The 16,945-nt window shown below is 38.1% G+C and overlaps 1 protein-coding gene across 2 annotated transcripts in view; it reads left to right on the forward strand.

The window, feature by feature from the left end:
• Positions 1 to 16,945, forward strand: part of LOC147226255 (phospholipid phosphatase-related protein type 5-like) — a 120,737-nt gene that overhangs the window by 87,458 nt on the left and 16,334 nt on the right. Inside the window, exons 6-7 of one of the 2 annotated variants that reach the window (XM_086160824.1) lie at positions 6,891 to 7,067; positions 11,456 to 11,590. In XM_086160824.1, the coding sequence (XP_086016950.1) occupies positions 6,891 to 7,067; positions 11,456 to 11,590 (312 nt within the window). The remainder of the gene's footprint in view (positions 1 to 6,890; positions 7,068 to 11,455; positions 11,591 to 16,945) is intronic. The other variant, XM_086160825.1, reaches the window with a different exon arrangement.

The following is a 16,945-nucleotide window of genomic DNA, read 5'->3' on the forward strand; positions in this document are numbered from 1 at the left end:
GAGAGCGTGCAGCCAGCTATAAAAAGCTTGCAAAAGCTATTAAGACAAATCAAGTTGACCCAAGGAGTCCCAGGCCAAATGACAAATGAGGTCCCAGAAAGAAATGCACATTCAAATACTATGTTATATCATATTGTGTGTGTGTGTGTGTGTGTGTGTGTGTGTGTGTGCGCGTGTCATGAAGAAGTGGAATGGCAGGTTGCTTTGCAAATCTAAGTATTTATTGATAGTATGTGACAGTTCACACAAGCCTCACAGGAAGAAATCACCTTTACCCTGTGAAGGACAAGCATATTCTCCACAGCGCTGGCATCATTACTATCATTGCCACCAATGATGGTATAACTTTGTTTAGTCTGCAATTTCATTAATTAGCATACAAGTACATAGGCTTTATGAATTACAAATACTGAATTACAACTCAAAGTTGTTTGGCATGTTTGCATTTTGCTTGCAGAATGTGGATTTGATTAGGTTTTCTCAAGTGGAGCTCAAGACTCCCGAAATTCTTTAAAGGCCAGATGAAGATGATGTTTTTCTGAAAATCTGATCAGAAATCATTCACATTTAAATCTGTTTTTTTCTATACGCTGATCCAGTATTGTACAGTGCATTTATCCAATATTTTGAGTCAGTAAGAAATGACCTATTCATTTAATGGTTGTTTCTTGTATATTTGAAATGTGTCCACTTTGGAGGAACTGTCCCCAAGTGACTTTTATGATTTGTGCTGTTTTTCTCTCAGTAAGAATAAAGTGAGTTTAATGAGATGGTTTTATCTGAGCCTATATTGGGTAAAGTATTGGGTAAAAGGGGAAGAAAAGTAAAACAAATTCACACACACACATTTATATATATGTATATATATATACATGGTTATAAATAGCATGTGTTGGTTGTCTAATACATGCTTCTACATTTTCTTCTGAATTGTTTTTGTTTTTGGTCACGAATTCTGGCATACTGCTCAGCCACTTCCAGCCATTCTACAAAATGATCTGCAAAATGCATGTTTCTGCAAAATGATCACCCGTGTGAAGGTTCTTCCATAATCGAATGCAGTGTAGTGTAGAACAAATGAATTTTAGAGAGAAAGGGAGAAAACATTTGATATGGCCTTGAAAGAGATCAAGCACTCAAATAAGAAAAATAAAATGAACGCCTTAGAGGCTTTTTGCTGTCTCAACAAAACAGATTAATAATTAGAGCCAAACATAGACATGTTTCCTCTGGTCTATATTTGTTACCCTCACGTCCCCACCCCCATCCTTTCCACTAGTGATAACATGGTATTAAATGAGGCCAGATTGAATTTCAAAATGAATATAGCTTATAGCTGTTGAGGAAATCAGGACACTCACACTCTCCTCTGAGGTTTATATATATATATATAATATATATATATAAAAAGTGCAGTTATATATATATAAAATATATATATATATTATAATTTAAATGTGTTTATTTATTTATTTATTTGTTTATTTATTACAGTAGGATATATTTTGCTTTTTATTTTATTTTATTTTATTTTGTTTTCCAATTAAATGATGAGTTGCTTTTGGGACTGTACCAGTGGTGAGCAGGATAAATGCCAAACAATTGCAGTACTGGGTTGAAGACTTGAAACAAAGATCTATGGAAATACTCTTAATCCAAAAAGTATTACAACAGTAATACTTAATCTATTGAGGGTGTCATTAAATCATTTGTCTTTAATGCCCTTTATAATAATTTGGATTCCTTCTGCAGTACTCCTTATATGAATATTTACACCAGGTCAACAGATTCCTTCCATGATAATATGCATACACAATTTTTTTCTCAATCCCTTATCAGGCCAAAATACAAATGTCATAACTCCATCAGTAAACAATCCAGCTTCAAGAGATTTAGTTTAAAAAGGATTAGGGAGATTGTTTGACTGAAATTTGATCACAATTTTTTTCAAAATACGTAAAATACAAATACAAATGCAATTAACAATTAACTTACCAGATATTGTGAATTCTTTAGCCAATACCCAAGCATCCATTCAATAGTAGTAAAATATCTGATATTGCAAAATGAGTGTCAGAGAAACTGACATATATGTCTTTAGTTGTTTTAAATTGTATCCTCATAGTTGTTTTATTCCTATACTCTTGACAGAATGTGCTCATAACAGTTCTATCCACAAGATCACTGCAAAAACAAAATACAAAAAAATCACATCCTAAGCCTGCATTGTGGAAGAATTTGCAGAAACATGAAATGATCTGTAGACTCAAACCCAAATAGAGTGGAAATACTTTAGTTGAGAAATGTGTGTTGGCGTTACTTGAAAATGAGAATCTTATTCCTCTGATGGAAGGATAAATAATCCAGCAAGGGTGTGACGTTAGTGTTCATTCTGTTTTCTTTTATTCTTTTTTAGCAGAATCTACTGCAGCTTTGCTTTGCATGGAGATTGGGGAGTGAGGGTTTATCATAATGATGTATTATTTAGAGCAGTTCATCTGAGGCCCAGATGGTCACGAGAGGGTGAGAAGAAAAGAGGGTATAGAGGATGCCGCAGGCTCTGTCTCTCAAACTGATCTCCCCCCCCCTTCATTAGTGACAAGATAAACCAGCTGCCAATTTCTTTCTTTAACTCTCATTTTTTCAAACCACAAGTATATGCACCTTTTTCTGTCCCCTTCTATTGTCCTACTATCTTTTCTCTTTGATTAAGTTAATTTGTTATGAATGAAGGGAGTGCATGAAATCACACAGCTAAACACAATTCCTGTTTGTATTCACTCTATTGAACATGGTGGAGAAGAATGCAAAGATGTCACAGTGTACAAGAATAAGATGCATAACAGATATTCTCATTTGCACGTCAGTAAGTTAATACTTTTACCCCATTTTTGTTACTCATTGGTAACCTCTGACTGAAAGACTCCTTTCTCCAACCTCTTCAACCACCACCTCCAACTCAGCTGTTTCTTGAAATTCTGTCTCTGGTATCTCTGCTCCACATGACAACCATATACTTTAGAACCGGTGCCAGTGGTAAACATTTTGAAGTTGAAATAGATCTGTTGTGTAGGACTATTGATATCCCTCGATAGAAGCATATGTAAGGCACCGATGAGACTCAATGGGGTTCAAGTCCCCATAGAGTCTCATTGGTGTATAGTCCAACATCTTGCAGGTCTTTTTTGTATGTTTTTTTTGTTTTTCAAATCCTGATTTCATATCTTGTTGATGTTTAGGCCCGGTTTGGCTCCACTGGCGAGAGAAAAACAGATCCTGGACCCTCTTTGATGTTTGAAACACTGACATTATTAAATCTGCAGCAGATAATGGTGGGATATTGTGCTCATCACCGGTGAAATGCAATAATGTGTCTGATGTTTCTCCCTACTAATTAGAGCCCAATGATAACTGAAACGAATCAGGGTAGATATGAGTGGTTAATCACTTAGTATTAATTTTAACTAATGGTAGTTTTTAAAGGTACATTGAGCAATTTTTCATTGTGTACAAAGCATATTTTTAGTGACCTGTAGGATATCATTAGAAACATTTTGATTCATGCAGGAAACCCTAAAATGTGCTGCTGGTCTGGTTTCTTACACTGACAGACCTTTTTCATTTCGTTTGCTCTGCTTCCCCAGGGACAGACTGCACCTTTCTAATTAATTGTATAAAATCACTATGCCTTACAAAAACGATATGGTCAAATACAAATTTGGGGGTGAATATTGTCACTGTCATTGTATTCCAACAAAAATAGACGCAAAGCAAACTGAAATGGCGAAGTAATTTGCAGAGGTATTATAAGTGCCATCTGAAGTCAGGAATTTTATTTACATAGATAACAATAATTGTCAAACATAACAAGTGGGGGGATTCTATCCCAATGTACTATCAACTTTGTTACGTTGTACAATAGATGTAAATTATTGATGTTTCGAACTCTTCCGAATGTTCTAATACAAACTTTGGAATATGAGAAAAATAGCTATGCTGACAAAAATGGAATGATCCCAACTTCGAGATTCGACTTTGTCTTTTATTTTTTAATCATTTTCTCATTATGAGTTCATTGCCTGATTAAGATATTCCGGGAGAAATTTTTATTGCTTGTTCATATTTTGATTAGCTCTGACTACAATTGCTTCCATTTGTAAGATATGCAAATATGTAGGATATGAGCTGAATTGAATTGAACTGAATCCAATTGAATCAGATCATAGATAAACAGATGTTCTATTTATATAATCAGAGCATCTTGATATGAAATTAGTTATTTTCAAATAATTATTGTGTCTACTTTATATCAATAAGAATGCATTATGTTCACTCATTCGAAAAGGGAAACACACCCATGCTTCCCTGCCTCCAACCCCATGTTATCTCATCAAAACAAATAAATACTTTTATGAAAGGCATTACAGCAAACATGTTTTTGGATAAAAGCTGGCAAAATCCAGTGAAATCAAGATGAATGAATCGCCTGACCCACATTGAAAGACGTTAAAGTTGCTATGGTAACGAGCAATTTCAAGCATTAAAACATGTTCCTCCTCACCACACCTCTAGCATCATGTGTGAAAGAATCAAGTTTAAAAAAGTGACTATTTTAAAGAGAGTGTTAGATTACAAATGATACTCCAAATAAAATGTCGACAGTGAAATAGCACAAATATAAAGCTGCTCATACAGTGCCAGAATGTTATATTTATGTATTGATCGTATTGTTTTAAAAAATCCCGCTGTTGTAGAGTCCAGTCATTTATTAAACATTGATAGAAATGAATTTTACGGTATCATGATAGGTAAAGGCCCTGTTGTGTGGGGCGAGACACACTCCATTGATGTCTTAAACCGTTTTATTTATCAATGGTTTCTTATTTAATTCCTGTAACTATGCTTTGGGAAAATAGGGTTAGCATATTGCATATTGCTTTTGTTGGTCTTTTTCTTTTGTTATGCTCACAAAATGAATTTTCTTTTTTGTTGCTTATTATTCAAGAAATAAGAGACTCCCTCGCCCTAACAAATTTTTAATTTGGTCTGGTTTGCGGTTAAGTGATCATGTTTTCATTGTCCCTGACATGAGCCCATCTTCATCAAACATGAGAGTTTATGGGAAATTCATCTGCTTCAGTCTCCGTTGCTCGTTTATCATTTCCCGTCCTCGTATCTATGCCTCACTGATTTATTACATCTAGTTCACCCACGTGTGTATTTTCTTGTGCTTTTCATCCTGTAGTTTCAGTGGTGGATCTGGGAGAAAATGGGAAAATGCCCTAAGGAGAGACTTAACATATCAGCTCATATTTGCACACAGTCACAGCTGTCTGGTGGCATTTCACCATAGAGTTTTTTTAATAAAACATTAGTTGTCCAGGGAGGAACTTTTCCACATATTATTGAAAGTCAAACTAGGGTAATGTACTTATGCGTCAGGGAGGCAGTTTCCATATGAAGGAAGTGGATTTGTTTATTTACATCCTCATAAATGCCTATGAAACATTCTGATGAGGCCGCATGTACTCACAGTCAACTTTCCTGACAACACATGACACTTCTCTATCCCCAGCCGTTTGCCTCAATAGACAAAACCTGCCGAAAGCCCATGTCAGCTGTCATCTGCTGCATAAAGCTTGTGTCTGTACAAATAAACATAATTAACTAAGCTGACAGGGATCCTGGGCCAAGTATTACCGGATGCATTGTTTTACACAAAATGTAATATGTACACTCCGAAGTGCCTGTTCATATGTTGGCCATATGTCTTTTGCATTCTGTTGTTTAGACCTGATTACCTCTCGCCTTTTTGATTGCTCGAGATGTGAAAAGACTACAGCTTCAAGCAAGTGGAGTCCTTAATGATAAACATCAGAAGAGTTTTACATACATTTCTCCTAGTTGAATGCCTCGCTATCTTGTCTAGATTAGAGGTTCCAAAATTGAGGGTTTGTTCTCTCCAGAGAGATGCATGACATAAATAAAAGGGGTTGTGAGACACTTTGGGTAATCACATTGAGAAGAAACCTCTTTTGGACCAAAGTAATTCAAGGTGTACCTTTAAATCAGCCAGACATTTCCCTTTTTCTTCTACTACCTCCGTAAAAGAAGTTCATGCTAAAAAAAGGGTTATTTTAAGAAATAATACAATGGCCATCTTTTAGCAAAGGTACTTGATTATTTTGATTATAACCCACAAAAACAACCAAAAAATAATAAATTACCTGAAAAGAGACTTTTTATTTGCCAAATACGTTTTTTGCTTATCCTATTTGATGTCCAAGGATCTGTGAAAATAAAAGAGACAAAAGCCTTAGTAGTTTGGCATTTTTTTCAAAGTATATTTTGCAGTGCTTTGTGGAGGAGTAATATAAAGGGAGCAACAACATGGATGAAGAAAGAACCAAGAGACAAAGTATTGAAAAGAAAAAATGAATACTAGCTTGCGAGAATGAATCAAAATAGGAGAAAAGAAGGTGTAACAGTTCTAACAGCTCAACCCTTCCTCATGACATATGGGGGGGGGGGGGGATGCAAAAGCTCACTCTGGTCAGGAATTAATGTTTCTGTAAAAGGTTTGGACGTTCCTTGCTAACAGTAAGCACCAGCTGACAATAGCGTGGATTCTTGGGGAATAAAATCTGTTCGAATTATGCCAAAAATTCAGCTATTACCATGCTTAAAACATTTTGCCTCCTTAACTACTGCCAAATAATTAATACGGAGCCAAACTCTTCAATTGTTGAATTCAGTGCAAGCCTGGTTTTAGTCTCACAGCAGGGTCCTGGAACATTTTTAACAGAGTGACGAGCCAAGGTGCTTCATCTAAACACGGCACTGTTTTATCCAAATTCTAATTCTAACACTTTGCTTCCGCTTTTTGGCAGATGTATGTGACATGCACAGTGCAGGCAAAGGGCACTCGCCTGGCAAAGCCGGTGTTGTCCCTGGGACTCATGTGTCTGGCTTTCCTCACCGGGCTGAACCGTGTGGCTGAATACCGCAACCATTGGTCTGATGTCATTGCTGGCTTCATCATTGGCACATCCATCGCCACGTTTCTGGTGAGATTCACACTCACAAACATCCGATGTGGGCTTTTAGAAAGAATTAGAGGCACGGGCTTTGTTTGCATTGTTTCTAGATTCTCCCCATTGACACGTCACATCTATGTATATGGGGATTTGAGTTATGTGTAATATCTAGTTCATACCAACAGAAGACAAATATTTCATGTGACACTTTGCTATATCAAATAATATTGGAAGTGTTAAAGTAACTGAATGTAATAATAATGAAAACATGATGGCATTTAACTAATTAAAAGGGTCATTTAAAAATCGAAATAAAAAGGAAAAATTGACAATTGAAAAAAAACTTAGAATTAGTTATGTAATGTTTAGTTGGGGGCGTCGTTGCACATGGGATAGAGCGATTGTCCTTGGAACTGAACATTCCTGATTCGGCTCCTCCTAGTGTGTCGAAGTGTTGGCTGCCAACTTCTCATGGTTAATCCATGACGGGTTAAAATGCAGAGAGGAATTGCCCGCAAGACATTAATAAAGTACAATAAAGTACAACAATCTTCACCTCGAATCTGATCATTATTCAGCAAATAAAGCAAATGACAGCTCTCACACAATCACCACACTCCATCACAATCAGTTCAGATTGCACTGCAGGATAGATTTACTCCTACAAAGCTTCAATATCTAAATTAATCATGTGGCAGCTGCACTAGTAATGCTTACTTTAGCAGCAAGGACACTTAGTCAGGCAATGGGAATTTTCATGCCTAATACCATGAGTGGCTGAAAATGATTAAACACTGCATTTAGAAAAATGTCATTATCATATGAATCGTCCCAAAAAATTGATAGTGGGTGTTTTCCACTGGGTCACAGACTCAGTTTTTGATGTCAAACTGAATATTAACATTACTTTTCTTCCATCTATGCATGCTTCAATTTACATACAGTAAATATTATCTACAGATGTGACATTTAACATGCATATCATCCAATGGAGGTATCGCAGTCTTATTACAAAGAATGTTCTGTACATCAGGCTTTTACTCTTAATAGCCAATCATTGATTTTTTGGAGGAATGTTTATTTCATGGATTATGCTTCCATATTCACAAGTAAAGGAAAGTGATCCTCCTTTTCAGTGAAGTAGCCTATCACTGATGCCATCTGGGATTCTGCCAGCCTTGGCCGTGGACCTTTTTTTTTCTGTCAGCTCCGGAATGCTCTCCATAGGTTAACTTTTGTGAGGCTTTTTAAATTAAATTGGCCCCAAATGGAGGACAAGAGAAAGGGCTTCAGTATTAACTGTTTTAATAAGGTGATGTGGTTTAACCAGGGAGTTCTGCAGGGATGAATGGAAGGGGTGAGGAGCAACGCAGCACAGCAGAGCAGGCATAATCAAGTGGCTGGGGTGAGAATGAGGAGCAAGGTGATGACACATGGAAAATGAATGGGCAGGTAAATAGACTTTAATCCAAGCAGCAACAGGAATGAGCTGAGACACCAGATAACACGCAACTATGTTGAGACTATCAATTGAATACTGCAGGGAAACTTGGGCTGATATGATGACATTATGCAATGTACAGCAGGTGTATGAGCAGTCAGATCGGAAAACATAAAGAATGCAATAAAAATGGTAACAACCTTGGAAAACCATGCAAGGAAATGTGCATAATTTGAGTGAGATTGAAGTAGTGGTGTTACACATTATCTACTTCATAGTTCTTTTCAAGGGGGTTGTAAAGGTGTTATATAAGTTAGCTGACATGGCCCTTCTTTCTAATATTTTTGGATCAGGAAAACGTTGGTTTTTTTTTTTTTCTTGTAAAAAATGCATAAACTCCGAATTCTGCACATTTTTTTTAAATTTTGCGTTCTTGTTCCGTCTAATGATTTAAAAACTTCAGCATCGTTAAATTTTTCTTGTCTCATTCATCTCATCTCACCTCGCTTCTTCTCTTCTTTCCTCTCCTCTTCTCTTATCGCTCCTCTTCTACTCACTTTTTGCAAGGTCTTGAGCGCCTCAAACAGCCCTTCTTATCACAGATAGCAGGGAAGGAAGGGGGTGTAGACTGGCACAGTCTGTTTTTTAGGAAGACATCACAGCTGATGCCTGCAAAAATGTCTGCAAACAATCGCTACACAACAAGCCACGTTTTGCTATGGGAAACTCATGAAGATTAAAAATTAAGAAAACAGCAATGATTGGACCAGATAGCGTTATCTAAAACTAATGCAATGCATTTGTTTTACCTTCTATCCACAATCTGAATATTGATATTAAAATTATAAAGTAACATGATAAATGATGAGTTGAATTAACCATGTCATAAGATTTTCTTTAATCAGTAAGAAAGCCTGTATAGTTGTTTTCTCCAATGTATTAGCTGTTTCCATGGATGCCATTTAAAGACAGCTGTCACAGGCTTATTGACAAGGTCTAAGCAATCCCATATCAGGTGTTAACGGTAAAGTCGGTCTACAAAACCTAGATGATTCAGTGGTTGAATATATATATATAGGTTTCCATCCATCCATCTTCCACTACTTATCCAAAGTTGGGTCACGGTGGGAGGAGCCGGAGCAGTGAGGCTCAGACCTCCCACCCACATGGTCCAGCTCTTCTGGGAGGATTCCAAGGCGTTCCCAGGCCAGCCTAGAGACATAGTCTCTCCAGCGTGTCCTGGGTCTTCCCCGTGGCCTTCTCCCAGATGGACACGCCCAGAATACCTCAGAGGTATCCTGGAGGCGTCCAGGAGGCATCTTGACCAAATGCCCAAGCCACCTCATCTGACTCCTCTCTATGCAGAGGAGCAGCGACTCTACTCTGAGCCCCTCTCACTTGATCTCTAAGGGAGAGTCCAATCACCCTGTGGAGGAGACTAATTTCGGGCCCTTGTATCCGCAATCTCGATCTTTCGCTCACGACCCACAGCTCGTGACCATAGGTGTGGGTAGGAATGTAGATTGACCGCAATACACCTGTTTGTTTGAGCTCCATGGTCTTGGTGCTGATCCTCATCCCGGCTGCTTCACAATCAGCTGTGAACTGCTCCAGTGAGAGCTGGAGATCATGGACAGATGAGCACACCCTCTGATCCACCACCCTGGTCTCCGACATCCACGTAATGCTATAGAGTGGTGTCAGCCAGGACAGCCCTACAACATCCAGAGCCTTGAGGAACCCAGGGCGGACCTCATCCACCCAACTACTGAAGAGCTTTTTGACTGATGCAGTAACTTCCAATAAGGAAGGCGTTTCGATGGGATTGAGGAGGTCTTGGAAGTGTTCCTTCCACCGATCTGCGACGTCTTGAGTTGAGGTCAGCAGCTCCCCGCCCCCGCTGTACACAGTGTTGACAGTGCACCGCTCCCCCCCGTCCTTAGCCGCCGGATGGGGTCCACCAGTGGGTTTGAGGGTTGCCGTCCCAACAGGCACTGACTACCTTATGGCCGCAGCTCCAATCTGCTGCTGCCTTGACAATCGAAGCACGGAACATGGCTCAATGTCTCCAAAACTGCCTCGGGACATGATTGTAGTTCTGCTGGAGGTGGGAGTTGAAACTCCTTCTCACAGGGGACTCTGCCAGACGTTACATTTGGGCGAGGTCTGACCAGCATCCTCCCCCACCATCAGAGCCAGCTCACCAGGTGGTGATCAGCTGACAGCTCAGCGCCTCTTTTCGCCTGAGTGTCCAAGACATGTGGCCACAAGTTTGCTTTATGTTATACACTAACGACAGACAGCTGAAGATTCAACAACTTTCCCGATTTCATATGTTGGTACAATTGTCTTCACCTCAGATAGATAATCACATACAGAAAAGACCAACAGAAATGCCGATACCGATAATTTGATGTCGACGGACAAAGAAATGACGATGTCGAAAAACAATTGAGAAATCACACTGGATGGATAAATAGTAACAAGGATGCAAACACGCCTACAGTTGCAGAGCCAGGAAAAGAGCATATCCCTGGTCAGTTCATTGTATTTGGTCATTTCTGTCAGGTTTTCTGGCAAGTTTGTTGAGCCTTGAAAAAAGCTTTCACATTTAGTTCTCTGTAGAGGAATCGCTCCAGTGTTCTCCAGCCCCTTGAGTTTGTTTGTATCCTTGCCTTGCCAACTTGAAATTGCTTCTTTCATTTTAAACCTCAAAGCCACATTTTGCTCCATATAAGAGGCGCTCATGCAATTCATCTATCATAACTCTTCTTGTACCCCCAGGAAAGAGTCAATACACACACATATGACCTACATACACTGTTATGCTGCCAATCTAAGCAGTGATTCAAGAATCTATCGGCCTTTGGAATTCACCTATAAACTCATCTTTCGTTCCGAGCGTGTTTGCCACTATAGGTAGATTTTCTCATGTATGCCCTCATCCCTGCTGTGTGTGTGTATATGTGTGTTTTAGGTGGTGTGTGTGGTCCATAACTTCAAAGGCAAGTTACTGCTGGGCGAGGAGACACCAGTGGAGCAGCAGCCGACTTCAGCCATGCTGGGTGTGGGTCGAGTGGAGAGTCCTCTGGAGAAGTACATTGCCTCACAGGTCAGTGTAACTCAACACATAGCACTGATGAGGCTAAACGCTTGCAAGTCTACAGAGCCTACGGGTATATGCATCAAGGTTAACTTTGTCTGGTTCTTTGGGGAGTAAAAGTTATTTATGAAAATGTATAATTCAATTTCTGACAAAGCCAATAAAACATTGTCACATTTTATCAATGGAATGGATAACAGTTTATGGAATCTACTTGTATAAGGGTCCTCAAATTTGTTTGGTTTTATCTGCCGACCTAAAACCACCTTAAACAAAGCTGCCAGAAATTCCTTGCCCTTTCCTTCACCGAAAATATCCATATATTTCACATGATTGTACACAAATAGGCCAGGACCAATTTCAAAAAAATAATTCCCCCTATGCTACTTAAAGTATAACAAAATAAAGCTCACTTTCCTATTTTTGACATTTTGCTTGAGTAATCAATGTTGGAAATTCTACTTAAAATGTTTCATAAATCTTTCATTTCAGTGCAGTAACAATGTAGCTCTATATTATTTAGTTGAAATGTAACATCGCGACTCTAGGATATATGTGTCACTCATACCATTTCAGGCCCAGGGGACCTGATATTCTAATAAATCTCGATGTTGAAAATGAAAGACCTTCTACAAATAATGAAATGTATTCTTTTACTTAAATTCAAGCCTTAATAAGGCTCCTTTTTTTAGTTTTCAGCTAATGTATTTATATGCAGAAAATCACATCCCTATTTCCAGGACTATTCAGCAATGCGTGTGGCAGCCGAGGGAGTCCTATAGGGGATATGTTGTCAATGTCGCGCTTTGCCCTGGGTGAAAATTGAGTCTGTGTCACATTCAAGGTGAGAGGAACAAAATGCAGAAAATACTAGCAGGCAGTAGTCATGAATCTGAGTTAACAAACAAAATCAGACAGATGACAATCAGACAATCAGAGTAAATCTACCTATGTAAATGGTAATGCAGAAAAAAACAATAGAAATGCTTGGATGGTAACAGATATGATGTTGTGCCATGGATCTTTTTTTCATTTGTTTAGGTTTAGGTTGCTGTTGAAGTGTTAGTGTGGTCAAGCACTCTCGGGAGCTTTTACTTGGTGTTGGCAGGAAAGCAGATGTAACCAAAATAAGGTTAGAATAATTGTCTCCAGGGTGGTAATCTGTTCCACGGAGACAAGCACAGGAGGTAAGGATGACACTGGCAGACTTGAATGTATTCAAATGTCGTCAGGGCTTTTGGCTGTGGCAAGGGGAGGGACGATTGACAGTAATATCCCACATATTGGCCCGATGTATATAATAGGAACTAGCTCCTGGAGTGCCATGGGGGTGAATATTGAGGAATAGAGATGATGGTAATAGGGCATCCTTATTCAGGTCAACAATATTCTGAGTTCAATGACTGAAATGGCCACACATCTGCTGCAGAACGTCTGACACTGCTCCCGCTTTCAAGTACTCAACCAGGGGAGGAGATTTGTAATTTCATGAGCAGGCCAGAGTTCCTTTAAATCTAACATCATTTTAAATGGGTTTAGTCCAGCCCCTGCAGTTCTCATTGAAAAAAATATTTTCAACCAAGTCTCAATTATTGTTATTGGAACACTGGACGTGCAGAATCTAGGAATTGGAAGTGGACCGAGTCAAAGGTCCCTCGCCAGGTCTACAAAAATCTCTCTGCAGATTAACACTGTAGGTGGGATAATCACACTCTGCTCATGTAGCTTGGAAACGAAGAGCCAGCAGTAATATTAAGCCTGCCTCATGGAAACATGGAGGTCAGAGCCGGTGGCCAGCAGAACAGCAGACAATGGAGGCTGACATTTGATTGCAGCAGGCATCCTCACCCATGGCCATTCGTAAATGCACATCAATGCCGGAAAAGCTAATATTAAAGCTGTACAAATACATTTTTTTATGTTGACATGGGAGCACATACAGTACCCTCACTTTGGGCATGGACAAGTAGACATGTCGCCTGTACAATGCTTGTACTGGACAAGCTGACCAACCATGATTTTAACTTATAAACATGAGCAACTCAGAGGAATTTCACAAGTCACTCTTCTTGCAGATTTGCCCAGAAATTATATTTTCTGAGCTGAAGGGAAGCCTTGTTTCTGTAGACTGGCAGCAGATGAAACCACCGATAGTAGTTTAATTTCAATCTGCAGATCCATCTGGCCCCCCTACCATCCTGATTTCCAACAACTTCACAGATTTAATGCACAAATGGCCAATAGTTATTCAGGGAACATAAATGGCCCTGGGATTTCTTTGCTCTTGCGTATAGATCTGTTCTATCCACAGTGTTGTTTGGTCTATGGCGACATTAACACTCCTGAAAATAAAACTTAGAAAGACCAAGGCAATGTACCTCGGTTATTTGTTTTGTCGGTAAAAGACTTTTATGGGATTTTATAAGAGTTTTACGGAAGCAGAGACCAAGGGGATAACATCTTGGATCATATCTTGGAGATGAATATGAACCCATAATATGCTGTTGAGAATAAATTCTCCACAAAACCAAAGAGCTATATGATTTGGCGGACTGTGTGATGTGTACTCCATTTCATGTCATTTAAGAAATATCTGCTCCAAGTCTAGTAAAATTATTCTATGCATTAATGACATAATTAAGCAAAGGATATGACTGGTATCGCTGCCAAAATCATGATGCTCAGTGTTGTCATTGTGCACACACATATGCTGCCTTTGTAGGAGACAGACGACGAGGATGAAGAGTCAAGCTACATTAAGGAGCGGCTTCTAGCCTTCTTGCACTGGTTGCAGGGTTTCAACTGGTTCCAGCGTCTCACAAGCCAAAGGCAACTGCTTTTGAACTGATTTCTCCTTTATCTCTGTCAAAACTTTGGACACAACTCTGCTGTTCTTTATATTCAGAATATCATATATTTTTTATCCTTTTTTTTAATTTATGTCTTTCTCTTTGACACAAATAAGTGTTAACTGTTCTAAAGAACAGAAACACACGCACACACACACCAACCAAATACATATTTTAGTGCCCTTTCTTCCTTTAATTGCATCTTGGAGACAAATATTTTTTTCTGATTCTGAGACATATACACACATCAACAGACAATAGAAAAAATACAATTTCTTCCTAAATCTAAAACATAAATTAATTTAAATATCTTGATTTTTATTTTTAACCTAAAGTAATTGTTTTTTTTTACGATTCGCTATGATTTCTTTATTTCTTACTGTATGCTTTACTACAATGACTTCATTCGCATTGGCTTTTGCAGTGTCTTTCTTAATGGGAACTCATGGGATTGACGTGCAAGATTCATTGTATTTTTATTTTAGATCCCTTCATTCTTCTGACTGTCATTTTTCAAGCTGCTTCACAGCATCAGAAAAAATCACTTCAAAACTTGAAAACTTTAATTTAAAATAGCTATCAACAAGTTTATTTTTAGAGGGAAAATGCATGAAGATTATTAAATCTTTGCTAAGCAGAAAGGTCTAAACGAGGTGGAGTGGTTTGGCCCGTGACTTAGTTAAATGAACAACCAGCATAGTGTATCAGTTTATTTGGTTTAAAAGATGCTTTATTAGATGGATTTTTGTAAGCGAGCAATTTGTGTCAAAAACCATCCTGTGAGTAGCATTTATCATACAAATTATGTGTAGTACAAGTCATTTACTATATCACATCATTCTACTCAATCTGGGAAGATTCTGTATGTTTTGAGTTTAATTTGAACCTTTTATAAAGTTCACAGGTATATTTCCTGTGTTTTTCTAACCAATGTAAAAGAGACATAAAAATTTCTGTAGCACGTGTCCAATCCAATGCTGGCATGTTGAATAAAACTCAGCGGCCGATCTCAAAAGAACTTGTAAAGCATACAGTTTGAACAATGCAATTATATACTGCATTAAGGGGATATGTTCCCCATAATGAGCTGACTATGTAATAACTGAATGGACCACAGAGTTGACGGTAACACCAGCTGCCAGCTCAACCCTGCAAATATAAGGTTGTAGATAGTAACTAGTATCATTCTGGTACCCCTTACTGACTGGAATGTAAACATAGATTTCTGCTGTTTATTATACAGTCTGAATGTTCCCTCCTTTCCTACCAACCATCTGTTTTTTACATTTTTTGCTCAAGTTTTTTGCTCAAGGTTAGTGTCTCGAAAATTATGATTTTGATTTTCTGGGCATTAAAATTTGTACTTGGTTTTAAATAACTTTTCATTCCAGAGAGCTGTGATGTCAGAATTGCATGCCCCCTATTCATAAATGATGAAATCATATCTGTACTTTACAACATAAAAGACATATAACTCTAATATTGACATTTTCAACGGACATGATGATTTGGTGAAATAACCCAGACAGAAACATGATTGACAGGTGTAGTGATGTTTGAAATGCAAGGGAACAGGTTTTGGCAAGACGAGGGAACTGAGTTTTGACAGAGTTGGACTATGTTGGAATTTCTTAGAATACAAGTGAGTCTGACAAGACTTCCGTAGGGAACAGAAAACACACAGCTGCTTCCTTTGAGATGATCTAATTGTCAAATAGTCACTGTCTCTCTTGAGAAGCAGTGCAGGGAATGAACTGCCGCACATGCTATTGTAATGCATATTGGCTAACTGATGCAAACCCAGGCAACCAAACCTGTACAGTAAGGACTTTGTATGCTGAATAATGCAGTATGCAGAGCAGCTGTGGATTCTAAAAGAAATGCAAATATAGCACCTGTTGAAATCATTAGCGGTGTTATTAATATTAGATTTATTTTATTTATCCTTACATTCAAAGTTTAGATACATATATATGTTTTCTTCAGGTGTGTTTGATTCCCTTGACTGGATTATGTCCGTCATACAGACGTTTAGATTAGATTAGATTAGATTAGATTAGATTAGATTCAACTCTATTGGCATAACAAATGTAAGGATATAGAATAACGAAATACAGATAGCATCTAAACAGAAGTGCAAAAAGCAGAAGTCCATATGAAGAGTGTGAGATATTTACAGATAAATGCAGTATTAGCAGAATGAATGCATTTTTTTTACAGCAGATACAAATAGAGGTGGATAAAGTATGAGCAGAATATAAACAGCTAGTGCAACCATGGTCGATAATTGGTATGTGCAGATTATGTAAAAATGGGTAGTGTTTAGTATGATTAACAGATGGGAATATACAGATGGAACTGTATATATGCTGATGTCTTATAGAAATCTACAGAATGGATAATATCAAGATGTCATAAAGTTAATACTAAATAAAGCAAATAAACAATAAATAGATAAATAAAAGGACAAATAAAGTTGTTCTTATCTTATCTTATCTTATCTATACAATTATAC

Source organism: Fistularia commersonii, chromosome 15 (assembly GCF_037954325.1).
Source record: "Fistularia commersonii isolate RoL2024-O1a breed Wild chromosome 15, RoL_Fcom_v1.0, whole genome shotgun sequence".
Taxonomy (NCBI): Eukaryota; Metazoa; Chordata; class Actinopteri; order Syngnathiformes; family Fistulariidae; genus Fistularia; species Fistularia commersonii.